We start from the raw sequence: 27079 nt of genomic DNA, 5'->3' as shown, positions 1-27079 counted from the left end.
ATTTGGAAGAATGAGGATTAATAATGATTCACTGAATAGAAAGATGTATCACTTCGCTGAATGAAAGCTTATAGATTGTTTTGAATAAATAACAAAACTAAAGAATTTAGTATCTTGAAGTCTTAGTATATGTACATAAATGCTCATAAAATGTAGTTTTAAGAGAAATTTGGAGAATGATTGATAGTATATGATGCAGTAGTTTTTGATACTAAAATACCAGTTTAGAATATGTTGTGATATAACTACATGCTTGTATACATTTCGGTATATTTCCTGAAATTTGTGTTTTACATATATTTTCTACAGGGAGATAAAAAATTAAGGTGTGATTCTGCTGATCTTCGGCATGACATTGACCGTCGCCGTAAAGAAAGAAGTAAAGAGCGGGGAGATTCCAAGGGCTCCAGGGAATCTAGTGGATCAAGAAAGCAAGAAAAAGCACCAAAGGATTACAAGGAATACAAACCTTACAAAGACGACAGGTGATTGTTCAGATTGTCTTGACTTAGGCTTTAGCTTCTAATTAGCCTTTAATAATTGTCAGCTTAATTGCTTTCAATTTTGACGATGTAATCAAATGTTTAAATTTAAACAATTAAAATTATTTGTTTTACAGCAAAAATGTATTTGTCTTTTACACGGCTTATGGTGGATGAGGACAAAAACTTTGGAATAGCAAGCTAACACTGAAAAAAAAATGACAAATTAATGTGTCCTATTATCCAGGCTACATCAGGAGGTTGGACTTCAATGCAGTGCATTTCTAGAAACAGTTTGTGTAAGAACTTTGGTTCGTTATGCTTGATTCCGCACTTTTTCAACTCATAACACCCAGAGTACAAGACTGTTAAAGTGTTATCTAGTGGTTTAACATGGGAGAGATGGGGGGAGGAAAACCAGGAAGTAGGGTTATTGTGCATTAGTCTTTGAAAATTATATTTCCCTGGATACTGTTAGCAGTGGTAAGAGTTACTGCAGGTATGACCTTTTCGGGCGTTGCATTAGAATCATGTAAATTTATATTTATAGAGTCAAATAAGTAGGAATAAAATGTATTATAGAAAATTTTTTCTTGATGTTCATTAGGTAAATGGTGGATTATACTTGTGCTTTTAAATTTATGACTGTTACTTGTAATGTTATGTGCCTTTTATTTCTATCATGATATTGTGGCCTAAACCAAACAGACTGTTCTCACTCAGGGTGTATATAAACTGCAGTCTTTTTAAAACTTGGACTCAAGGACATTTTGGACTGGGGCTATAGCTTAGTTGTAGCATGCTCACCTAGTATGTATCAAGCCCTGGGTTCAATCCCCAGCACCGCACCAAAACCAACCCCACTCTGTTCCTTTCCTTGTATTAACATAACAAAGGATTACAACAAGTTAAAGTAATGAAGAATTAAACATCATTGAAGTTTGCCAACTACCGGTTTCTAGCTGTTAGGCTGTCATTTAAAATAGTCAATGAAGACAATTGGAAACAGACTGTCAGAGTTTATACCCAATTTTACTTATATAATAATTTTAAGCGGGTACTTTTTTTTTTTAACTTAAAAGCATTCCTCATAAGATTTTAAATAATTATTTATCTTTTAAAAAAATAGCACGTTTCTTTTATTTTTCAGCAAGCATAAAGGCAGAGAGCAAGACCATTCTCGGTCCTCATCCTCGCCGGCGTCACCCTCCTCACCCAGCTCTCGAGAGGAGAAAGAGAGTAAGAAAGAAAGAGAAGAAGACTTTAAAACTCACCACGAGATGAAAGACTACTCGGGCTTTGCAGGAGTTAGCCGGCCAAGAGGAACCTTTGTAAGTAATAGTTATCTTTGATCATTCGGGAGGCTTTATCTTGGAGAAGTGTGTAAAGGGAAAACCAAGCACACCTTGTAGATTATTAATCATCTTCCCAAAGTCAGAAACAGTCTTGAATAACAAGCTGGTATTTGTAATGTTATCTTGTCAATGAAATGAAATGCCATTCAATTCGAAATTTTGAAGCATCTGTATAAACTAGATAGTTTTTTTTTTAAACTTTCAGATCAGTGTTTCAAGAGTAAAAGTTTACTTATTAAATCACCAGTTTTGGAAAACCTGTTTTAAAAATACTAAAATGTATTTATCTCTCTGTATTATTGCTGGTTTTGTTTTCCTGTTCAGCTCCTTGCTTATGTGTACCAATCACACAACTTTTCCAAGTCTACGTAGAAGCCATTATTATGTTTTTATAAAGTAAAAAATAATAAGTGAAGCCTGTAACTGTTACAGGCTTAAATGTAGTACATTTTTCCTCGGGTCCATACTTTAACCTTTAGCTATATCTAGTTGGATATTAAAATAGTCACTAGGTTATTTCAGGAAACAGAAGGGCTTTTCTTTCAGGGTAATAGATATGGTTGGACACTTGAGACTATTGGTATAATTCACAGGAACTAACATAGCTTTTGGTTCATGAGCAGAGGGACCTGCCTATATTACTGTTTAAAAATACTAGTTTTAGGTCTTGAAAGTACATACTCTAATATTTCAGAATATCACTTTTCTTCATCTACTCAACTTCCAGTAACCTTGTGGTACAAATGGCCACCTGTTCTATTTTCAGTGGCTGTGAAGACAGACAGACAGGTAGACACACCACTCACACATTGTTTTTGTTACTGCAGTAAAATCTAGAGTTTGCATGTAACTAAATACCTTTGATTGCATTACTAAACAACTGTGTTAATGTTAATCAGTTTCGAATTAGAGGCAGAGGAAGAGCCAGAGGAGTTTTTGCTGGGACAAATACTGGTCCAAACAACTCAAATACCACTTTTCAAAAGAGACCGAAGGAAGAGGAATGGGATCCAGAATATACCCCAAAGAGCAAGAAGTACTTCTTGGTGGGTGTTAGAAATCTGTTGTATTTGGTTTGTGTTGATTTTCCAAACATCCTAGGCGAATACATTCCAGGACAGATGTTCACCATTAGGATATTTTCATTGTAACTTGGGCGAACAGTTTTTTTTTAAAATATCATTACTTTAATTGTTTGAAACTTTAAATTCAGTTATGGGTCCCTTTAGTTCTGATATAAGCTTGACTTAACATCACATAGTGGGCTGCTCAAGGTAAATTAAAAATTGCTTGATTTGATTGCCACATTCAGATAGAACAAAACCATACTATAGTTGAGTTTAACATCTTTCATATCTGTCTAGAAGACACTTCTAAGTGTAGAAACCTCTTAATTGTACTTTATTTCCTAGCTATTTATTTAAAAATGAGGAAAGAAATGTTCTTCATGGTTGTTGTAATGAAAGATCTCAAGTTTTTCAAAATTCATTGATATATAGGGAAGCCAGGTATTGTAATTGGAATTGCTATTAAATATGGTGGTTTTGGTTGGTCCTTGTTGTGATGGGTATGCTTTTCCTGTTCAATTTGCTTTCCGAGGGTTAAAATGGGAGGTTGTGGGTCTTGAAGGATCTCTGAATAGGATGATAATTTTGTCTAGTTGGTCATGGGAATGGGTTGTATGTTTTGTATTATAGTGGCAGATTTTTAAGTTACCCACATGTACCAGAATATTAGTTTATTATAGCTTCTTCAAAAATGGATTATCTCCCTATCTATGTTGGGTCTGAAGTGATTAGGAGAGAGCAAGAATGGATCCAGTGGATCCAGTGGGTAGTTGTTAATGCAGATTTAGACACTGGGATGCAGGAACCAACATGTCAGGTCACCATTAAAGGTGTGATGAGATTACATCGAAGACATAGTGCTAAAAGGCCCATATTTCAGATATGGGATGAGGAGTAGTAAAAATGCCAAATAGTTCAAGTGTGAACTTAGAAAGTTAAGAGAGAATAAGAAGCTAGTAGATTTGAACCATTAGGTTTTTTCCTTCAAGATAGCGTCTCATTAGACTAGGCTGTCTAGGGCTCATGGAGATGTCTCTCTGCCTCTGCTTTTGATTGCTAGGATTGAAGGAGGAAACTTTGTGGTATATTTTAACCATTTCAAAAAGTAGTGTGGTTTTGAGACAAGGTCTCAAACGTACTAGGTATATCCAGTATGTTGACTTTGAACTTGAGTTTTTCTATCTGCCCTGTAAATTCTGGCATTACAGGCACATGCTACTGTATACAATCGAGATATAATTTAGACCAGAGTTTCTGTTAGTTTGTCAGGATCTGTTTTCATGCGTCTTTATATATTTAATTGGGACATAAACATTTTAGGGTGTCTTACATTAATTTTATTAATGTTTTATTCTAAGAATTTAGTTATTTGCTGGGTGTTAGAGTGCACACTTTTAATCCTCTCACTCATGAGAGGCAGAGGTAGACAGTTCTGAGTTAGAAGCCAACCTGGTCTACAGAGCCAGTTCAGGACTCCATAGAGAAGTCCCATTCCCCCCCCCCCCCCCTTTTCCTCCCAAAAGAATTTAGTTATGTAACAAGTAATGATAATAATTTGTGGTTATTTTATGTTACCTTTTTCTTTTCTTTTCTTTTTTTTTTTTTGGTTTGAGACAAGGTATCTTTATTTAGTCATGGCTGTCCTGGAACTTGCTCTGTAGACCAGACTGGCCTCAAACTCAAGAGGTTCTGTCTGTCTGCCTCTTCCCAGAATGATGGGATTAAAGCTGTGCATCACTGTCTGACTGTGGGTTGTAATTTTTAATAATTGGTCTGTATAACACATGTTTACAGGTATCACAGACTGACGGTGAAGTTCTTTTTGTACTCAGACAATTGAAGTGGCTACTTGGATTCACCAGAAAATTCGTGCATTTCATGTACAGACCGACTTCAGACAGTATTAGGAGCCAGAACACATTCAGAAGAAATGAGCCTTAAATTTAGATTCCCTGGGGTTTTTGAACTATAATATATCAATATTAGGAATTCTAGCCCAGAAGAATTTAATGATTAGTAATATTTAAGCAGGGCATGTTAATGAATATCTGAAATCCCAGCATTCAGGCAGGAGGATAGACCTAAGTTTGGGTCTTAACATGTTACACAGTGACCCACTCTCAGACATGAAATAAGAAAGTTAGGTTTGAGGCTATTGTATTTTCACAGATGACCAGTAATTCAGTTACTGAGTAGTTTGACTATTGAACTAGTAAGAACGGTATTCATATTTTAATGCCATGCACTGCGTTCCAATCTGAATTTCTGATTTTTGATTTTCATCCTACCCTGATTATGAGTGTTTGTTACATTCTTCTGGTTCTCATCATAGACCTTGGCTCTGTGGAAGGGGGTAATAGTCAATATTAGGGATGTAGGAAGATCCCAGTGTCGTCAGGCAGGTCCTGAGAGTATGGGGAGGTGGAACAAGTGAGGGATATCGTGTGGACACATTCATTCTCAGAGCACAAGGACAGGAGACTTAGGGACTTAGGGGCCGACAGCGATGCCAAATTTAGAGTAATTTTTGAAAGTAAAGTTTTAAAAACTCAATACTTGATAGAGTTATTAATTAATTGGAGGAGATCAAGACAGGATCTTGTTCTATAGACCAGGCTAACTTTGAAATGGAGATTCCTGTTTGCATTAATAGGTTTACATTCCTAGAAAAACTTGATTTAATTGTGTTAAGTGGAGAGAGAGGGATGCTGGAGATCTTGAGTCCATTATAGATTCCTTTTTAAAAAGAGAACAAAGCCATTCTGTTATCTGTGAAAAAATTCCTAAAACTAGGAGACTCAAATTTTGAATGTAAGAATTTGAAAAGTAAGACTGTTTCCAGTGGCTGAGGGTACCTCAGTAGTTAGAACATTGGAATTCCCAAGAACCCTAATCAAATGCTGGGTTTGTGGTCTGAGGGCCTATCTGTAATCTCAACCTCCAAAGTAGAGATAAGGGATTCCCCTATCCGCCAGGTAGCATACTGGACACGGTGGAAGAGCAGGTAGGGGAGTGTCCCCAGCCTAAGTCATGCCCTCCACAGGCACCCTACATATGCTCACATATGCAGGAAAGTGGGAAAGGAAGAAAAATACTATCTCACATAGTTGCTGTTAGAATGAATGTACTCTGAACAAAACAGCTTAGTCTCCCGGGGTTCTAGTTTCTTTTTACTTAAAAATTCAGATGAGTGTATTAGCTAAAAGTAATGACTAATCTGACTGGCAACTAGCTTTGCTGCTGGCGCTCTCCATTTCTATCCTGAGTTGCCTGATATGATAACTGCCACCAGGATTTGTGGAAAATAAGTAGTGGTCAGTAAAGAGTTTTCAGCTTTTTGTCTGTTTTCTCCGTGTTTTACAGGATAGGAACAGATAGTCATATTGTATACCTGGTTCTTGGTTTCAAGTATTCAGAGCAATGTGTCACCATACCCATTAAGCACTATAGATGGTTTGACTCCTTGCTTGGTAGACACTGGACCAAGTGCATTTTACTGAAACGTTAGCGTTCCTTCTAGGCTGTCCCCCTCTATTAGAGTGATGTAAAGTCTCAGAGAATTGGTTTCTGTTGAAGGTGTGATGGCAGGTCCTTTCTTCAGAACTTGTTTGCTTCTTGCTACAAATTCAAAGACTATTAAAAGCAACACCAAGCAAGGCTCTAAAAGTGGGTGTTGGTGCTATAAGGGAGCATGAGACAATGTGACTGAGTCCATAGCATCTTGAGTGGTTCTCTTGGGAAGTCTGCACTTTCTGTAGAGTCCAGAAGTCACTCTTTATGGAGTCATGCACAGCCTACCTTCAGTCTTCATTGGTGAAAGTGTCAAAAGAGACCAGGAATTAACAGCTGAGAACTGTTCTTTCAAATAGCTTAATACCTGCATGTATAGTTCTATTTTTTTAAGTTATATAAGAAGTTAATCTGTACACATCTTATGCACAAAGGCATATTCTGTTTTGAAAACAGTTTTTGTGTCACATTTTAAAAGATTTTTGTGAGTTGGATAGTTGCTCAATACAAGTACTTAAGAGGCCATGCACCCTTGCTTACCTGTGCACTGTTTGTTTCCTCATAAAGGCCATTGTTTTGCTTCACTTTATCTTACAGTGGGCAGATTTAGGGGGTTAATGTGATAGGGACCTTTAGCCTTTTGTACTGTGTTTTGGAATGGGAATGCTTCTTGACAAACTTTTCAGCTTTGGAGATTGTTGTACTTAATAGAAAGGTTTATAAGTTGGGGAGTAACTGTGTTTAAGTATATTTATTAAAAAAATAAGCTTGGAATGTAATAGCTTCAGTACTTACTGTAAAAGCTAATAAATTGCCTTCAGGCTATGCTGTTATGATTTACCATGAAACCCCTAGCCAGTAGTTCATTCACATCTAGATTTAAATCTCAGAGTAGGATTTTAAAGTCTTAAAGTAGGATTTTAAAGTAATAAATATTTTAAACATTTATTACATGTTGTAGTAAATATTTAAAATATTTATTTTAAAATTTATTACATTATATGATGTAGTAAATATTTAAAATATTTATTATTTTAAAATCTTACTTTAAGACAAAAGTCCTACTCTGAGATTTAAATGACTATTACATGATATAATAAATATTATTTATAGTATTATAATGAGAGTTTGTGACTTTTGCAGTATCCTTATGATAATTTCTAGGGGATGGGGAGCCCCTGTATGTTAAAGAATGGATATCTTTACAAGAAAGCTGTTTTATTGATGTTTCTTTTTAAACCTTTTTATAGCACGATGACAGAGATGATGGTGTGGATTATTGGGCCAAAAGAGGAAGAGGTCGTGGTACTTTTCAACGCGGCAGAGGGCGCTTTAATTTCAAAAAATCAGGTAGCAGTCCAAAATGGACTCATGACAAATACCAAGGAGATGGGATTGTTGAAGATGAAGAAGAGTCCATGGAAAATAATGAAGAGAAGAAGGACAGACGCAAAGAAGAAAAGGTAATTTCCTGGATTTTCACAGTTTAGTTAGTATGAACTTAGCAGGCAAATGAGTTGATCAGCTTTTAGAAATATTATTAATATATACTACCCACAGATTTACTGACCTTTAATTTCCTTTTCCTTTTTAGGAATAGTCTCAAGATTGCAACAGGGAGCAGAACTTGACACTTAACATTTTTTTAAACCGGAATTTTGTTTTCCAATAAGAATGTAAGCATTTTACTTAAAATGTACTGTTTGCAAGTAGTCTATAGAAATTTTGTTTTAAGTCTTCAAATATCTTGAAAAAGTAGTAGACTGTATGTTGAAAATTGTATTGAAATAAAGTAGAAAATGTTCAGTATCATATTTGTAACTATCAACTTTTAAAACCTTTGACTGTTTTTGTTACATGCATTGTATTTCTGCTTTGTCTATAAGAAGTGGTCAAGTCCAGCTCTGTGACAGCTCTTAACTCGCCTCCCTGCTGTGTTTGATTCTGAAGTGAACATTAGCCCTACACAAATCCACACAAATCCTCAACAGGAATTGTTTATAGTGACCACACTAATTCTTTTAACTGTACACATCAGTTTAACATCTTTTAAAATTTGAACACTACATAGTAGGGTGACTAATTTTTGAAGAATATCACAAAGTTGCTATTATGGTAAACTATTTTGCACTTAAGCAAATATATAAGGAGGGCAGTAACTTTGTTAATAGCTACAAAGTAAAAAAAGATTTGAGAAAGTGGTATTTTTACTGAAAGCAAACAATGACTTGTAAAATCATTTGAAGAGACTTTCCAGTATGAATTCACAATTGAATATTCTCTTCCATTCTCATCTGATAGTTTGAGTCATGGTCTTAGATACCAGCTACCTATGCAAGAGAGAGAAATTGGTTTCGTAAAATTCTAATTCCATAGACCTGATTGTATTTAAAAAAAAAAAAAAACAAAAAACCAAACCACAACAAAATTTGGGAGTGAGTCCTTTTCATGTGGAGGAGGATTACCCTGCAGCATAGCGGTGCATGCCGTCATCTTGTACCTGATTGGATAGCTTACATATTTACTGGATGCTTTGAACAACTGTAGATTAGTCCATAATTTAACTACAAGATTAGATAGAGGCAACATAACTGCATATTTAAGTAATTTGCTTTCTCTTAATGTTGCCAATAGAAGCAAGAAGCTTGTAGCATTGATCTAATTGTGTGTATACCCCAACAATTTAAATTTATAAAATGGCTTTTTTCTTGGAGTCTATTCTTTACGTAAATATCTTTCTTTGCTCTTTAATAGCTCTTGAAGGAATAACAAACTTCAGTGCTAAGAATTGATTTTTTAAAAAGGTAAAGCTAGCCACATTGCAGCAGATTAGTTGTGTATGTGTACATTTAAAGAAGACAATACTTATTCTATTAATGTAAACTTTTCAGTTTTGATGATTTTACAGGATCTTAGACCTTGAATAGCTAGTGGCAGTTGCAAAAAAAAAAAAAAATTGGCAACACTGCCACTCTGAAATTATTTAGTAAATCAGAAAACACCTGCAATGCAACTTTATTGCTTCAATCTGAACAAGGTTATTTATAATAACTATCATAAATAATAGTTCAGATTAACTTTAAAAGTAAAAACAACATGTTTAATTCCCTAATAATTTCTATACAACTTCTATTTTATATGGATGTAGAACTTTTATTTTAGTAGTTTTTTGCTTATACACTGAATCTTCATGTTTTTACCTGTTTAGATTTACTTTTTCCACAACAGAGAAAAGTAGAATTGTTGAATCTTATTTAATGAGGAGTAACAGGCTGTATTTAAGTGCTGTGCCTATGGTTACTTCCATTCTATAGGTCAAGAGTATCCCATCACATCATAGTCAAGGGATGTTCTAAGGACTGCAGTAGCGAATACCACTGCGAATCCTCTCCTTTTCAGAGCCCAACACAACCTAGCCTCTGTGCATTCTGAGATCATGACCTTATCACACACTTCATGACATGCTACAAAAGCTGACCTGTGCCTCTTGTTTGAGCCGCTTGACTACAAGTGCCAGGAAAATAAGTGTTTATACATTGTGTACCATATGTTACACGCTGCATTCGCATTCTTCCTTTACCCAGAGAAAAGAAATAAAAATGAACCAAAGGATTTTCCCATTAAAAAAATAAGAAAGCAGTTTAAGAAGGCCATGACTCAATTCTTAGGTTTGTATGCTTCAGCATCTTAAGAATTTTAATATAAAAAGCAAAGTCTTTCCCAGTTGTACTCTTTCAAAGAATTGTTATTGTTCCCTTTCATCACAGTTAAAATCAGTGTTGGGAATTAAATTATAATTTGAGGGAAAAATATCCAATGGGAATGAATGTAGATGGCTAAAGGAGTCTTCCTCAGTGTGGTGTATATTTCAACAGGGACCCTGTAAATGTCATATGCCAATAAAATGTCCTAAGTGGTGATAGCTGGTGTCTGTTTACCTAACTGTGAGGCTGCTGCTGCTGCTTGGACTCTACCCAGCTGGTTCTCTGGCCTGTTTCTGGAATTTGGACTATCAACTTGTATAAATTTGATAATGTGGTTTGATAAATGTTTTAAATTCTTTAAAACTCTCTTAATTGCTTTCTTGTCTTCTCCTTGGGAAGATGAGAACGCATACCGTTTTTTAGTGAGCCATTCTAAAAAGCATAGCAATTCTAGATTGGTACTCCTCAAAAGAAGAGAGGTCCTTGAAAAGAATAGGCACCAAACGTTAATCCTCACACTTGGGGGGGGATAGCAGTTCGATGTCAATCAGAGCTGCATCTGTCTTAAAATCTAAGATTTTGATGGTCTTCTTTTTTGTTTTGAGTCCATCTCATTGGGCCCAGGCTGGCCTTAAACTCAAGCGTATAGCCAAAGATGATTTTTATGTCTGATCTTACTGCTTCCACCTGGGTGTGGGGATTGCAGTAGTTGGCCACTATATTTTGTCCTTAGAATTGAACCTGGGGCTTTTTGCATGCTGGGCAAAACTGAGTCACATCCATAGCAGGCCGTCCTCCAGCAAGTACGGCTGATCAGGAACTGAAGTTAGTCTTTGCTCTCTACGATCTGGTCCAATTGAAACGCTTCCCTTAAAAATTATTGGCAATACAAAAGAAAGTTTTTGTCTGTGGTGTGGCCTGTGCCCATAAAGGACAGAAGAGTGCATTGGATTCTCTACAGTTACAGACAGTTGTGCACCACCTTATGTGGGTCCTGGGAACTGAACTTGGTCTTCTGAAAGAACTGCATGTTCCTTTTAGCTCATCCACTTACCTATTCAGAAAAATGTGTCACTTCCCCCAGTTTCTTGCTAGCATGTTATTTATGTGTATAGCTGTGTGTGATATGCAAGTATGGAAAGAGATCCAAGCACAACTTTTGGGAGGCATAGTTTGGTCCTGCTCTGTTGGTCTCAGGTTGTTAAATGTGACAGAAATCCACCTTTCCCCACTTGCCTCCTTGTTGGCTCAGGAATTGACAACTTTTAATAATACTTAGAGCCTTAAGTTTTGAAGCGGGTCTTGCTATGCAGCTCAAACTGGCTTGGAATTTCTGGATGTGTTTTTGGAGCCTTGGGGTTGGAGTTTGGTACCACCATCTCTAGGTGGTTAGGAGTCTAACACGATCATGGCGGAGAAGCATGGCAGCAGAGAGGCCTGGCAGCCATCAGAGAGCCGAGGGTCTACAGTTTGAGCTACAGAAACAGTAAGCAGAGATTGCGGCTCTTACGTCCCAAAGCTGCCCCAGCGTGACATGCTTCCTCCACCAAGTCACCCCGCCCGCACAGCTAGTTGGAGCCAAGTGATCCAGTGCCTGAGACTTGGGGCACACATTTAGGCCTCCACAGTAACACATGGTGTGTTATTTTAGTAGTAATACGCTGTATTTGAATGGGAATGTAATACTACTTTTACTTGGCATGAGTTGAGTTGATGGTCATACAGTTCAGGTACTATATTGGCGGTCTGATTCTTGATCTCTATTCCTTTGAGTAACTGCAGGAAGGTGAACTGTTAGGATTTGTGTTGCTACTGTTCTCAGTACGGGACAAGCATGGCTCCATTGTGACACAGCATTACTGTATTTGCCATGTAAGTCAGAGCTATGCTTCCGGTGAGCTTCAGTCTTGGAGGTCACAGCAGCTTTAGTGAATGGAAACAGGGAGTTGAAGATAGACATGTGGCAGCTGCTAGTGCAGGTTTGCTCCATGCATCTTCGAAGGAATCCTGAAGAAGTGTGAGCCTTGAGTATCTTTGAGAAAGAAGTCTCCAAAGAGGATGAAGCATTGCATTTTCTGTGCCTGGGCTTTGAAGGCACTTTATCCCCATCCTGCCCTCCCCCCCCCCCCCCTTACCAAGCTGATGCCTTTCACTGTGTCTGGATGCTGATTTTTCAAGGCTATGGTGGAACTTCAGTGTATCCCAGTGGGCTCAGACTTACTGGAGAAGGAAGGGACTGGAGAGAAAGCACAGGTTAACAGCTTAATGCTCTTGCGTTGGGCTGGGGTTTGGTTCCTACTGCCCATATGTTGGCTCATGGTTATGTATCCATAATCTTGTAATTTCATTTCTGAGGGATCTGATATCATCTGACATGGGCTGCTGCAGGCACTTGGCAAAGTACTCATAAACACATAAAGCAAAATATTAAAATGTTACAGGAGCTTGGACAAGTATATCACTTGGCTATCCCACTGAAGAAAATGTTTCTTTTCCCTGGTAACTCTTTAATTGCCAGTGTACATTCTCAAGGAAAGACATGAGCTTCTTCCTCAGACAAAATACTGTTAGGCCCAATCTTGCCCCAGTCATTAGGCAGTGGGACTCGGGAGAGTGAAGCTGACAAAAGTCTCATCTAATAACCAACTTTATTCAGAGCCCCAGACAACTTACTATGAGGGTTAAGAGAAATCACATGAGTAAAGTTCTTAACAGTTATGTTGTATATGACCACAAGGGTAAGCTTTCCATGGCCAAAACATTGTTCCATAGATTCACAGACATTCACTTGAATAACAGCAGCAAGCACTAATGAGTAATGGGAAGCAAACACCTATTTGCTACACCTGGGAGGAGAATGAAACACATGAAAAAAAAACTGTTTTGAAGAAACAGGCCATAGACTTGTTTTCCTGGAGCATTCTCAGGAGCACTCAGAATTCCCATGACTTCATTCCTTGACTGTTCTGACAGGTAAGTAATCACTGCTGCTAATAGTTCAGTAAAAAGATCACGAGTTTGAGGCCATCTTATACAGTGTAGTGAGGTGTGTGCATGCACACACTATGAAACAGTCACGTGACCCAGACTGACCCCCCCCCTCCAACCCAATGGAGAGCCATCACCTCCTTTGCCTCCCAGATGTTGGGATTACAGGCCTGTGTTAGGAGCTAGCTACTAAGCTTTTGCTTGTAATTGAAAACCTAGCTGGTGTGGCTCATTGTAAAAGCGAGGGCTGCAGCGAGCTCAGCACTAAGCACTAAGTAAAGGTTGCTCTTGCAGAGATTCTGATCCCCAGCACCCACATGGTAGCTCATAACAATAATCTTAAATTCTAGGGTATCCAATAGGCACACACATGGTACAACATTGGTACAGTGTCAAATCTAGAGAAATTTAACATGGTTTAAGTGCATTTGTGTGTGTGTGTGTGTGTAGTGATCCATCTGTTGGAACTGCAACTACAGATGTGAGCTGCCATGTGGTGCTGGCAATTGAATCCAAGTCCTCTGGAAGAGTAGCCAGTGCTCTTACCCACTGAGCTATTTCTCCAGCTACCAGAGATGGTTTTTCTGCCCTTCGTGGCCATGTGTACCACATGTCTGCAGAGGTGAGAAGAGTGGATTAGATCCTCAGGGCTGGAGATAGAGCTGGCTGTGAGCCTCTGTATAAAGAACAGCCAGTGTGCTTTTCTTACTCCTGAGCCATTTTTCCTGACCAGGATAGCTTTTGCTTTTATCGGGGGTGGGGGGTGGGGGGGGTTGGCAGACCACAGAGCCCTCACCCCCAAGGACCCACTAGGCAGTTGAAATGGCACAGCTTCTCCCAGTTGTGGTGGTTCCATGGCTGCTTGCTTCCTTTGGAACTCTGGATGGCAGGATAGAGGTGATCAGAAGGGAGAAATAGGGAAAAGGGAGGGTTCAGTTCAGGAACAGATGGAGGAGGGATAAAGACTAATTTGAAAGAGCCATAAGGAATACTTTATATTTACTAAGTTTATATGTGATACAGTAAGTATACACAAAACTATATAGTTTAAATGAAATTATGCCACTTGGACTGACAGTGTTCAGCATACGAACCATAGAGAAATCCAGAAACCTCCCTTCAAGTTGTTAGCCAGTTGGGTCTCAGGGTATTGCTGGCACCAAGGTGGCCTCTCAGAAGACATCATGCGCTTAGGACAGACTTGGAGGAACTCTTGATTTGGCCCATAGATGAGGCAAAGGCAGCGTTTTTTTTTTTTTTTTTTTTTTTTTTTTTTTGTTTTGTTTTGTTTTGTTTTTGTTGTTGTTGTTTTGTATTTTGATTTTTTTTCTTTTTTCTTTTTTTTTTCTGAGACAGGGTTTTTCTGTGTAGCCCTGGCTGTCCTGGAACTCACTCTGAAGACCAGGCTGGCCTTGAACTCAGAAATCCGCCTGCCTCTGCCTCCCAGAGTGCTGGGATTACAGGCGTGCACCACCACTACCAGGCAAAGATGGCATTTTTAAAAGCCCACTTTGGCTAATTTCAGATCCTTTCCCAGAAACCCAAAACATGGTTAATGACAAACCAAAACAACCAAAAAACAAAACCACATTCCTCCAGAGAATTTGTGCAGTCTCTTGTCTCTTTTCACAAATGATGTGTTTATGATGAACTTTTTCTAGTTTGGGTTTTTTATTCTAGGTTACTTGGCATGTTTCACTTACACATCCAGATGCTTTATTCCTAACAACTAAAATGGTTAAGATTAAGGAAACATAAACAAAAGAAAATGTATTTAATACTTTCAAGATTTTATGCCCATGTCCTCATGGCATGCCAAATCTTTAGAATTATTTAACTGAAGTTTTGTAATTAAATACATTACTACAATTAAATAACAATTTGTGAATTGTATTGTGGTGAGTATAGATAAACACGGCCAGTGTTTTTAACTCGGCTTTCCATAATCTTACTGTCAGTGCAAAACCAGTTTTTTTGTTTTTGGTTTTGTTTTTAATTAGAGCCCTTTTGCCTTTCACTAGCTTTTAGAATTTGAAAGGTAAAGTGTACAAAAGCCTTAAGGCCAGCGAAATGGCTCAAGCAACCTGCTACCAAACCTGAGGTCTCAAGTTCTATCCCTGGATCCTCTGCAAACTGTCCTTTGGCTTTCTAGCAGGTACTATGGCACGTGCACGTGTGACGTGCACACACTAAGTACATGTAAACAACTAGATTGGATAGTGTGGCTCAGCATGAGTAATCCCAGCATTATAGCAGATGGCTAGATATTTTCGCAGAATGACTAAACTTACATGTTGCCGGATTCTTTGTTGAATGCTGGGAAGACTTGACACCTTCCTGGCAAAGGACTGAGAGAAGCACTTGTTCCAAAGGCAGAGCACTCCATAGCGTTGAAAGCCGGGCGCACGCTGCGCATGCGCCTTCCTCGTGCGGCGATTGGCTCTTGGCCTTCCAATCACAGGCGGTGTCCTCCAGCGGCGACCAATGAGGATAGACTCCGAGTTCCGGCCCGCGAAGCTCGAGAGTTGAGGCTGGAGTTCTGTCGGAAGTGGCGAGCGGTTCTGGGAAGAAGCTCTTCCGCGGCCGACCGTCGCGTCCTTAGAGCTTCCCCGGCCGCCTGGCGCAGTGCAGTGTAGCGGGACGGTGAGTGGCACGGGCTCCGTCGGGCCTCGGCTTCCGGTCGGCGGCCGGTGAAGGGCGGGCGGGCGGCGTGTCTCGCGGGGACGAGCGAGCGGCGGGGCGGTTCTCTCCAGGGGCAGCAGAGCTCCCGGGATGGTGAGCTTGGCTGTTGCACGTTTGCTCGGCAGAGTGAGTCCCTTCACACACACTGGGTAAGGTAGCAGCGTAACTTAGCAAAGTGCACGTTCTCTAAGTCTTTCTTCAAAGTAAAAGCTCTCCAGGAGCGATCACTTGATGGTGTAATGTGCCATGAAAGATCTCGGTGGCTTCTTTAGTGCGGTCTACGTGGCAGTTACTTGTCAAGAGTAATAATTGATAACTTCTCTTCTAAGGTACCAACGAACAGTGTTTTTTTGAACTTGCTTCACCAATGTCTTTCATTCTGAGTATAGTAAGAAACATGCTGGCATATTTTGGTGTTCCCGTAGACCAGGTAAATGTCTTTTATTAATTTTGCTAACTTTAGTTTTGGGTCTCATTGTCGTTTTGAGACAGGGTATCGTGTAGCTTAGGTTGAAAGTCTGGATTTTGCTGATGTTCTTGGGTCTCGTTATTGTTCTTTAAGCCAGGGTATCATGTAGCTCAGGCTGTCCTCGACCTCCGGATCCTCCTCTCCCCACTTACCAAGGGCTGGAATTACAGTTGTTACACCAGTAGGTTGGGTTTTGGTGTGTCATTTTGAACATGTTCTCTGCCCTGATTAGTTTTTATTGCCAACTTGATGTTTGAGTCCTATGGGAAGAGGGAACCTCAAGAAACAGCTTAGAGTAGATTGACTTGTGGCGCTGTCTCTAAGAGAGTGTCCTTACTGTTCATAGTGGTGGTAGGGCTCAGCCCTGTGGAGGATACCATTCTTGGGAAAATGAGTTCTGACCCGTATAGGAAAGTTGAGCCTGAGCCGGGGTTCCTGCTCCCATTCCTGCCTGACTTCCTCAATGATGAATTGTGACTGAAGAGTGCTGGCTAATTTTATTTCAACTTGACAGAAACGGTAATAATCTGAGAAGAGGGAACCGTGATTGTGAAATTGCCTCCATAAGGTCAGGCTATAGGCAAGTGTGTAGAGCATTTTCTTAATTAGTGACTGATGAGGGAGAGCCCAGCCCATAGTGGGTGGGGCCACCCCTGGGCAGGCGGTCCTAATTTTTATAAGAGAACTGGTGGAGCAAACCAGTTATCAGCATTCCTTCATTCCTAGCCCGATGTCAGCTAACATGCCAACTCAGATGGGGGAAGTTCCACATGGTCCCACCCCAACATGAAGAGTTATAGGAGGTCAGTGTCTGCTGAGAGGAATAATCAACTGAGGAATGAACCCCCGTGTAGCTTATGCCATTCCAAGTGGTTAGCCCTGGACACATAAGCTAAATGGACTCAGTTATACATATACACACACACACATATGTATGTGTACATGTGTGTATATATGTATATATACATATACATTTGTTATATACATTTATTAATGCTAGTAAATGAGATGTTGAAAATATTTAAACCCAATCTGGGGTTTCTATCCTGCCTTTTACCATTTAGTTCCCAGAAAAACGACACACACGACCTTTGTGTTTATAATAAGCCTTAATCAGCACTAGAACTGGGCAGAGATCTCCCCTCTATGCTATTAGAATCTGCTTTCCTGTAGCTAACTGCAAGTTATTACTATGTTTCATCTGGCCTGCTCTTAACTCCAGTTGGCTAACCCATGGCATCTTTTCCACTCTGCCCTCTTCTCGCTCTCCTCCTTTTCTATTCCACCCTCTCTGGCCCGGATCAGCAAGCACCACCTATTTCAATTTCAGTTCTGCCCAGCTCTAGGGTATAGGCATCTTTATTTACCAATCACAAATAACTTGGGGACAAGGTCACTTGGGTCTCCGTGCTGACTTTCTTGGGGGGGGGGGGCAACCAGCTTTTGTGGGCCAGCATTTAGCATTACAGTACACAGGGAAAGGCCAAACCTCAACCGGAGGGATCATGCATTTGGGACAGGGATGGGAGAGAACTTGGAGCAGGGAGAAGAAAGTGTGAAAGTGCTCATGTAGAACACTCGCCTTCAAACAAACAACCGGCAAACACAAATAAAGCCGAACATGCCCCAGGAAAGAATTTTCTCTCCCTCCGCCCTGTCTCTTTTTGAGTCAGGGTTTCTCTATGTAGTCCTTATTTTGGAACTCAACTCTGTAGACCAGGCTAGTCTTGAACTTAGAGATCCTCTTGTCCCTGCTTCCTAGGTGCTGAGTTTAAAGGTGTGCTTCACCATTGTCTCTAGAAAGAATTTCTGTGGGTGGAGATAGAATTGCAAAAGTCTGAAGGATGTGTGGTAGGGAAGGGGAGTGGCATCAATGACCTTCTTTTGAAAACTTTGGAAAATAAATTGAGAGAGTCCATCAATTGGAATCCATTGATCTGTTTCCCCAGCTTTGGGATTATGCCATGCCAGCATTTTTACATGGGTTCTGGATATTATATTTGGGATCTCGTGTGTCCATGATCAACTTTGACTAAATTATTTTTCTAACCCCATACTTAATGTTTTTTTTCAAGATAAATGTTAATAAGGTTTAATTCTTTAAGAAAGATGCTATTAATGTTTTCTTTGTAGAGATAAAGGTTACTATATCTACTACATCTTTTTATTTTCTCAGATATATAAACATACTTAACTGGCATGTGTTTTAAACAAAGCTTTATTTATAGGATCTGCTGACTTGTCAGAATAAAGGCTATGGGTCAGCTCGGAGCATTGTTCGTGTTATTGGGAGAGTGCTGCCTTTAGAGCCTTGCCGAAGACCTCGTTTTGAGGTGAGTTAGTCACCATGTGTTATTTAAGCCTGTGTATAAACTAATTCAGGTACTCCCCGGGATATAGGAGAGAAGGGCGAAGGGCGAAATGTGCCTGTAACCAGGGGCTTTAGTTTACGTCTACAAATCAGTCTTCTCACAGTGTTTCTTTAATTATATTCCAAGTCTGCACAAAGAGTGCCCTGGGGGACTTTGTATTTCTGCTATGTGGCTGTGCCTGGATGAGATTGGCCTTGAGGAAAAGATGTGGTTACGCCCTCAGGTGGAAGAGTCACCATGCTCCAGCTCCTTTTGAAAGTCTGTTTCTCCCTTTTCGGTTTTGGACATTAACTTACTTACTGTGATGAAGCACAAGGCACGTGTTTACCCTGCTTCTCTATGGGGTTCTGACTTTGTTTTCTTTCTTTCTTTCTTTTTTTTTTTTTGTCTTAGTTGATCCCGCACAGGAACTCTAAGGAGTCTGATGATAATGAATTTACGGTTCCATCTTTTGCTGATGTTTTGTCTGTGGCAAATGAAGAAGAAGCCAGTTGTCTCCGATTTCGGTAATTTTATTTGTTTGTCTTGGGACATGTGTGTAGCCTAAAACTTGAATTCTTGCAAGTGTTGAAGTTTACTCCTAATGAGGGGATATTTTTGTTCTGTTTTTGTGATATGCTGTGTCCTGATATTTTCGTAATATGGATGAGCTAACATGCCATCTCAGATGGGAAATTCCTGTTTCATTTTCTAGCCTTTTTGGCATGTATTTTTAAGAGTTTTTTGCATTTACATTTTGAAAATGATTTTTCCCTTTGTACATAAATGTGTTTTATTTTGATCAGACCATCTCCCTTACCCTCCCGCCCAGCTCTCCCTCTGTGCTCTTCACACTTCATTGATCTATTTGTTTAGTTGTTGTTCGATATATGTATATGGTAGGGAGAGAGTATGTGCCCACAATGCAGGTGCTATGGATTCCTGGAGCTGGAGCTGAGCCAACTGACTTGGACTCTAGGAGCCAGGGTAAGCCTGAGCTTCTTGAGAACCTGTCTCAGAAGTTCAAATCAAACCAAAAACTCAAGCAACTTCATAAGAGCAGTTTGTACTGTTAACCACTGAGCCATCTTCTCTCTAGCCGTGGTCTGTTTGGTTTGGTTTTTCAGGCCAGTATCTCTCTGTGTAACCTTGTTTGTCCTGGGACTTGCTCTGTAGACCAGGCTGGCCCTCCAGCTCAGAGATCTGCCTGCCTCTGCCTCGAGTGCTGGGCTTGAAGCTGTCCCGATGCTGTGCTGGAATTTCCTCTTTCAGTTTGAAAGTTTTCCTCTCTGTGTTTTTTCTTTCCCTTTACTCACAGACACAGCCTATGGAAAAAGAAGGCAGAAGGGAAAATTGCTCCTTTTCATCCTTCAAAACTAATTTGGGATCGGTCATCACCTGCTCTAAGACAGAACAACACAGAGTCAGATGATCTGCCTGTGAGTGAAGCTGCAATTAAGAAGATAGCTGCCCTCGAAGATGAGCTGACTCTTCTGCGGTCTCAGATCGCTGCGATTGTGGCAATGCAGGACCTCAGAGAGAGCAGAGGGACTGGTAAGTAGTTGTACGGTGCGTTTATACTGGCGGGATACCGAGCTGATGCAAGTCGTGTACAGCATCCTGAGTGGAAAACCGCAGTAACTGCATCATAAAAGCCTGATGTAGACCAAGCGGGCAGAGAAGAGCTAGCTGTGCTACTGAGGATCGTGTGTTTGTTTTAAGAAGCCATGACTTCTAAGTAAGACACTCAATTCTTCAGCAAAGAATTAGAAGCCAGGCATGGCGGCTCGTGCCTGTAATGCCAGTGTTTACGAGGCTGCGGCAGGGAGACTGCCTGGAGTTGTAAGCCACTCTTGGCTGTAGAGTGAGACCATAGCTCACAAACCAAAAATAAGGGCTGGGAGTGTAGTTCAGCTGTAGACGGTTCGAATGAGAGGGCCCAGTTGGGCACACCTTCTTTCTAGCGCTTGGGAGGGGGCGCAGGAGGAACACAAGCTGAAGATCATCTGTAGCAACGCAAGAGTCTGAGGTTAGCCTGGACTTCCTGAAAACCTCTCAGAGACACCAGAACAAGGCAAAATACAAAAACTAATTCAAAACAACTCAAACTAATGAATAATTTGTATTAAAATTCTTCAGTGATTTGTTTTTTATCTTATGTGTAATGGCGTCTCACCTCCATTACTGTCTTTATGAGGTGTAAGGTTTCCTGAGACTGGAGTTAGGCAGCTATGAGCTGCCATGTCAGTGCTGGGAGTTGAGCCCCGGTCCCCTGCAAGAGCAACCAGTGTTCCTAACCACTGAGACGTCTCTCTAGCCCCATAAATAACCTTTAGAAAGGAAAGAGTGTATGGTTTGAAAGAGCAGAATAGGTTTGCATAGAATAGAATGTATATTTATAGTGTAGAATTTATAGTCTAGTTTTTGTTTTTAATTTTTGTGTTAGAATACGTGTCTGAACGTTTGCCTGTAATAAATGTCTGTGCACCATGTGTGTACTTGGTGTCCACAGGCCTCAGAAGAGGTCTCTGGATCTCCTGGAAGTGGATTTATAGGTGGTTGTGAGCGACCACGTGGACGCTGGGAACTGAACTCTGGTCCTGGAGCAACAAGTGCTTTTAATAAATAGTTGAACTGTTTCTCCAGCCCCTAGTCTTAGGTATTTTTTTAAAAATCATTTTCTTTTACATGTATGTGTTTCCCTGCATGTATGTGCATCATATGCATGCCTGGTGCCTGCAGAGGCCAGAACAGAACATCAGATGCTCAGGAACTGGAGTTAGACAGTTGTGAGCTGCCTCCTGGGTGCTCTGCAACTGAGCCCAGGTCCCTTGCTGAGCAGCCGGGGCCTCTTCCCCACTGAGCCTGCGCTGCAGCTCACCGAGTTAGGTGAATAATATTTTCCAGATGTCTTTTTCTAAGCTTTTGGAGATGTATCTTGCTTTTGTTTGTTTATTTTTATCCAAGAGAACAAGACTTTACTGAAACATTAGGTTTAAAAATGTGGGGGCTGAGGAGACGAGATGGCTCAGTGGTTAAGAGCACTGGTACTCATGTTGGGTGACTCGTACCACTCACATCCCCAGCTCAAGGCGCGTCTGGCCAGTCTTCCGTCCAACTTGCGTGTGACTGCGCATGCTCACATGCTCACATGCACACGTCGTCTACATAATTAACAGTACAAGTCAAATCCTTTTTTCAAAACCATGAGTGGAACTGAGAACTTTTCACATCAGATTTGGTTGTAAGGGGCTATGTGTAAGTATGATTACTAAAATTTACATATTTATGTGCACATAATACATATATAACTTATATAGTACACTAGTAGACACAGCATATAGTGACAGGATAATTTATATAGGTAAATCACCTACAGTTGTATCTAGACACACAAACACCATCGTGCATGAATGCACCCTTTGTTGTTAAGCAAGGGTGCTCACTTACAGCTCTATGGAACAGATTTGTGAGAAAGTTACTCATGTTAGGAAGCCACTAGTAGAGCCCTCGGCCTATTTCTCAAATGTCATTTTAGAGTTGACACATTAATATGAGTACCTCTAACTACATGTTACTGCTTTGCTTTTAAAACTGGAGAATGAAGTTGAGATTTTGTATGGATTCCTAGAAATTGTTTTATTTCTCTTTAAAATGCACCCTTTAGGGTGCACCCTGATGTGTCCTGACTGGATTGGAAATGAACTGGGACTTCTGGTGGGCACTCCTCGGGGTGACTAACAAGGATTTGCTTGCTGTTTGGCTACTTGTTGTATTTAGCAGGATTACAGGATTGTTAGTGGCTTGACGCTCTCTGCCTCTGTCTATTATGCTAGAGGATTGTGTGTGGTGTTGGGATTTTTTTTCTTTAGGCTTCGTCGACTTGAGTGATGAGCAAGTGGCGCCATCATCAGTGACCCCCGGGCTGAGTGTGGAACCAGAGCACGTTCCGGGTGTGGTGCTCCCTCCTCCTCCTCCTCCTCCCCCTCCCCCATCTCTTCCTCCTGAGTTTTCTCTGCAGCCCCCAAGTTCTCTTCCCATGCAACCTGGATCTGCTAATACACATGACAGAGAGATTCCGGCTACTGAAATGAAAAGGCAGCTCTCAGGTGATAAGGCCGATGACAGCCATCATTCAAAAAGCCAGAGAGTTAGTGATGTCCCAAACATGCTGGATGTTCTAAAGGACATGAATAAGGTCAAACTTCGGCCTGTGGAAAGGTCACCAGGTGGCAGACCCATTCAGAAGAGGAAAAGACAGAGTTCAGAATGGGATCCGGTGTCTTTAATATCTAAGGCACTGAGGCAGAAGTTTGCATTTCAAGATGATTCCTTTGACAAAGAAAATAGGTCCTGGGAGTCTTCTCCGTTTTCTAGTCCTGAAGCTTCAAGGGTGAGTTGTGATTCAAGGGTGAAGTCTTGAATTAACTTTCTCAAGTGTGTTCTTTGTGATTGAGCTTTGAGTGCAATCTCGTGTGTGTGTGTGTGTGTGTGTGTGTGTGTGTGTGTGTGTAAATGTATACATAAGTATATGTATATGAATGTTAGGTTATATGTTGTTTACTATTCTTTATTTGAGGTTGGATCTCACATGGTAGCCCAGGCTAGCCTGGCTGGGAGTTTCCACGACAGGTTTATCCATTAGTTTTGTTTTTGTTTTAATGGTAATACTTCTTTCTTGCCAATTTTGCATTATTGTTTTTGATATTAGCTTACCATGAAACAAAACACAATTTGAAAAACACTGATGCAGCCTGGTGGTGGTGGTTGCAACGGTGTACACCTTTAATCAAAGCATTCGAGAGGAGGCAGAGGCAGGTGGGTCTTTGAGATCAAGGCCGGCCTGGGCTACAAATGGAGTACAGGATAGCCAGGGCTACACAGAGAAACCATGTCTTGAAAACCAAAGAGGAAAAAGAAAGCCACAGTTGTATGATGGCCTGTACTAGGTAAGTGCTAAGTTGAGATTGCTATCTGTAGTATGAATGAGACATTTACATTTCTAGGATGACTAGAGAAGGGCTGTGTAATAGGTTCAGCCTAATGATACTGGCTGTGAGCACTCCAGTATTTTTGCTGTCAAATATGAAGGCTTTGGGTTATCTAATTGAATGGAATGTTAATGGTTTGTTGAGAAAGCCAAAGGATCATAGTTAGATGTTTGTCCTCCTTGAGCTTGGCCCAGAGCTTGTTTTGTAGAGCAGGCCTGCCCCTGTGCCTGGCCAGAATCAGGGTTATCTTTGAAGCGGTGTTTGTGGATGCATGAACTGGTATCACACTTTTGGGGTGATTCTCCACTCATTTAGTTGAGGTCAAACCTGAGAATGAGCCTTGGATCAACAGGTCTGTAGGAAGGGCAGTCAGCAGCTAGCCCTTGAGAATGCCCCACAGCGAGAGAGGCTGGGAAACTGAAGGGCCTACAGCTGCTCAGATAGCATGATATTGTGGGAGGCGTGTTTGTTCTGGAAGGCCACTGCACAGTGGCTGTGGCCCACTCATTAGATTGCCACTGTGTGCACATACTCAGGGGTGGCCTCATAATGGTATTTTATATATGTGATAATGCGGGGCTAGGGATCTAGCCCAGTGTAGGCACTGCCCGGTTAGCATGCATGAGATGGTAGGTTCGATGCCCAGGGCCCTAAAACAAACTAGCAAAATACCCGCCCTCCAAACAGAGCAGAGGAAGCACCCAGTTAGTTATCTTTGGGATTACTAGTCTCATCTTCGGTATGCAGCTGTGTCTGAAATAAGTGTTCAGTTCTAACATTTTCGTAGCACTTGATCCTTGCAAGGTAAGGATGCCTCTGTAGCCATGTGTTCTGCCTACGTGAGTCCGCCTAATAGTAGATGGACATATTTGGAAAACAAGCAAGCCATAATAAGAATGCTTGCTGCATCTGTAGTGAGCACATAGACATCTTGTTGTTGTTGTTGTTGTTTTCCTTAAGCTACTTACAGAATATTTACAGTGAGTGGATCAGTGACAGCGTCACTGGGTTGTAATGTGCTGTTTGATGCTTGTTCATTGAGCCTTGGGACTTTCTTAAAAAAATAAAATTATGTGTGTGTATCTCAATTTGATGAGGTTAGTTCTCTGCCCCACCCTGTGGGCCCTGGCGATCCAGCTGGCCCTCATGCCTGGAGGCCGGTGCCTGTACCCACTGAACCATGGTCTGTCTTGGCACTACCCACCACAAGCATTTCAGAAGCATTCTTTGTATTTACTGTGGTAGCTCTTAGTTTCAGGCTGGTGGCTGAAGCCTGCTTTGGTTTGAATCCCCCCCTCCCCCCCAGTCTGTGCTCACAACGTGGTGCTAACTTGGGGAGTGCTGTGGGTGCTACAAAGGCCTCAAGTCGTAGCGGACGTGTTTGTAAAGGGAATTGTGGGAACCTAGACGCTTTTGGGTGCCTTCTGATTGCTTGCTCCGAAGGTGCATGGTTTGTGTCTCTTTGCAGTCCTGCTGTGGGGTGCATGCCCCTTGGTGGCTGCCCTGCTGTGGGATGCATGCCCCCTGGTGGCTGCCCGCCTTGGACTGCAATGGTGAGCAAAATGCACCCTCTGCTCACTCGTGAGTCTTCAGCTCCTGGCATTCTTGCTCGTTTGCTGTTGAATGAACTAAACCTCTAAGGATCAGCCAGTTCTCAACCGCCTTCTGATTTCTCCCTCCCTCCCTCCCTCCCTCCCTCCCTCCCTTCCTCCCTCCCTCCCATCATTTTTGTTTTTACATTTTAGTAATTTTGTGTTAAACTTTTGTTTTGTTTCAGTTTTGATGTCACATTTCTCCAACAAAGTCAGCGACCTAAGGGAAGGACTGATAATACAAAATGCAGGGTGTTATCCAGGGTATCAGAAGCAAGAGCTGTGCTCACACTGGGAAGGATGGATCCAGACGTGTGGTGTCCTTCCCTGCCTGTCAGAGAATTACCACGTCTGTCAGGGTGATCAAGCCCTACTCTGGGACCTGTCTCCACCCAGCCTGAGGAAGACACTTGAGAATGCTGTCCCTGCTTTTGGAAGATGTGGCATTTAACTGGCTACTGAAGAGAGTTGGCTGTATAGATTCCCCACTTTCTGTGATTGCTACTGAAAATGAAATACATAGTTCAGTGAGTTTCCTAAAATTATGGCTTCCTGTTGAGGCCCCTTTCAGCCTTGTGAGTTGCTGTTTGTTTGGCCTTCAACAGCTTGTAGATTTTCAGTGAGCAGAAGATGATGAATGCTTTTCATTAAGATAGTCACAGCTATGAAAACACAGGAACACCTGAGAAACTGAAGGAAAAGAAAAGTCAGAATTTTAGTCATGTAGGGTTGAACTTTGTACTACACATCGAAGCAGACCCTGGCTTTGCACATGTACGACTGGCGTGGTCCCTGGATAAGTTTCATGTGCACTGACATTGAGCACACAGATGGCTGGCATGGTCCCTTTTATTATTATGTTTATTATGTTTGCACCCTATATTTTTTAAAGTAGATTTTATAATAAATGGATCTTTTGAACTTGGTTGAGTTTTTAATACTTCAAATTATATTCTTACTGTTTTCTGAAGTCTGGTTTCTTTGTGAGAGGTGGTTATGTAGTTTGAATTCTTTGGGGTGTACAAATGAAACATAATTTATTTGTGGTAGACTGTCTCTCCTCATCTGTGCCAATGCGAGAAATTTGCATGCTTCCCTGCTTGGTCTCGCCTGTGCTGCAGCCAGGGAGCAGGGAGGGGCCTGCGTCTGTGGGGTAGGAACCCACCCACTCGGCAGGTCCTCTCCTTTCAGAGGAGCCTAACCTGTCTGTCACTCAGTATCAACACTTTATTGTAAAGAACATAGAAATAAAACCCCTTGTGCATCAGGGTCTCCATTCTGCACGCACTTACGGCCGCTCTTAGTGCTTCCCATGGATCGACTCCCTCTGTCCCCACATCAGTCCTCACTCAGCACATGGGAAACTGGGCGTGGGAGTTACTCGTCCACTACTCTCTTAGGACCTGGGCTGAAGTGCAAAGACAGGCTGTGAAGCCAGGCAGATGGATGGCCTAACCCATGTTCTAACCCACAGGAAACATTGTAAACACAAAGTTGTAACCTATTTAACCTGTGCATTCTTATTGAAGGCATTTCAGAAAGTTTACAGATAAAGTGTAAGAAAGCAGTGTAGCCATAGGTGTGTGGGTTCATTTCTGGATCTTCAATCCTGTTCCATTGATCTGTCTGCCTGTCACTGTACCAATACCAGGCAGTTTTTAACACTATTGCTCTGTAGTATTGCTTGAGGGCAGGGATGCTGATTCCCCCAGAATTTCTTTTGTTGTTGAGAATAGTTTTAGCTATCCTGGGTTTTTTGTTATTCCAGATGAATTTGAGAATTGCTCTTTCTAACTATGAAGAATTGAGTTGGGATTTTGATGGGTATTGCGTTGAATCTGTATATTGCTTTTGGAAAAATGGCCATTTTAACTATATTAATCCTGTC

At 41.0% G+C, this 27079-nt stretch overlaps 2 protein-coding genes across 8 annotated transcripts in view; both read left to right on the top strand.

Moving 5' to 3' along the window:
• Positions 1-10336, top strand: part of Bclaf1 (BCL2 associated transcription factor 1) — a 30217-nt gene extending 19881 nt beyond the window's left edge. For 4 of the 7 annotated variants that reach the window (XM_052169412.1, XM_052169413.1, XM_052169414.1 and 1 more), the window contains 5 exons: positions 310-485; positions 1633-1813; positions 2737-2883; positions 7665-7877; positions 8009-10336. In XM_052169412.1, coding sequence (XP_052025372.1) covers positions 310-485; positions 1633-1813; positions 2737-2883; positions 7665-7877; positions 8009-8014 — 723 coding nt within the window. In that variant the 3' untranslated portion in view covers positions 8015-10336. Of the gene's footprint in view, positions 1-309; positions 486-619; positions 782-1632; positions 1814-2736; positions 2884-7664; positions 7878-8008 lie in introns of those variants that run through there. The other 3 variants (XM_052169417.1, XM_052169415.1, XR_007975228.1) reach the window with 2 other exon arrangements.
• Positions 10337-12942: 2606 nt separating this feature from the next.
• Positions 12943-26116, top strand: Mtfr2 (mitochondrial fission regulator 2). The gene is made up of 8 exons (XM_052169423.1): positions 12943-13091; positions 15431-15749; positions 16118-16218; positions 18486-18590; positions 19023-19135; positions 19927-20162; positions 22481-23001; positions 25377-26116. Exons 3-8 carry the CDS (start codon positions 16156-16158, stop codon positions 25380-25382), a joined length of 1044 nt encoding a protein of 347 aa, XP_052025383.1. The 5' UTR covers positions 12943-13091; positions 15431-15749; positions 16118-16155; the 3' UTR covers positions 25383-26116.
• The last annotated feature ends 963 nt before the right edge of the window (positions 26117-27079 follow it).

This window comes from Apodemus sylvaticus, chromosome 23 (assembly GCF_947179515.1).
Source record: "Apodemus sylvaticus chromosome 23, mApoSyl1.1, whole genome shotgun sequence".
In the NCBI taxonomy this organism is placed as follows: Eukaryota; Metazoa; Chordata; class Mammalia; order Rodentia; family Muridae; genus Apodemus; species Apodemus sylvaticus.
This window is presented reverse-complemented; position numbering and strand designations above follow the sequence as displayed.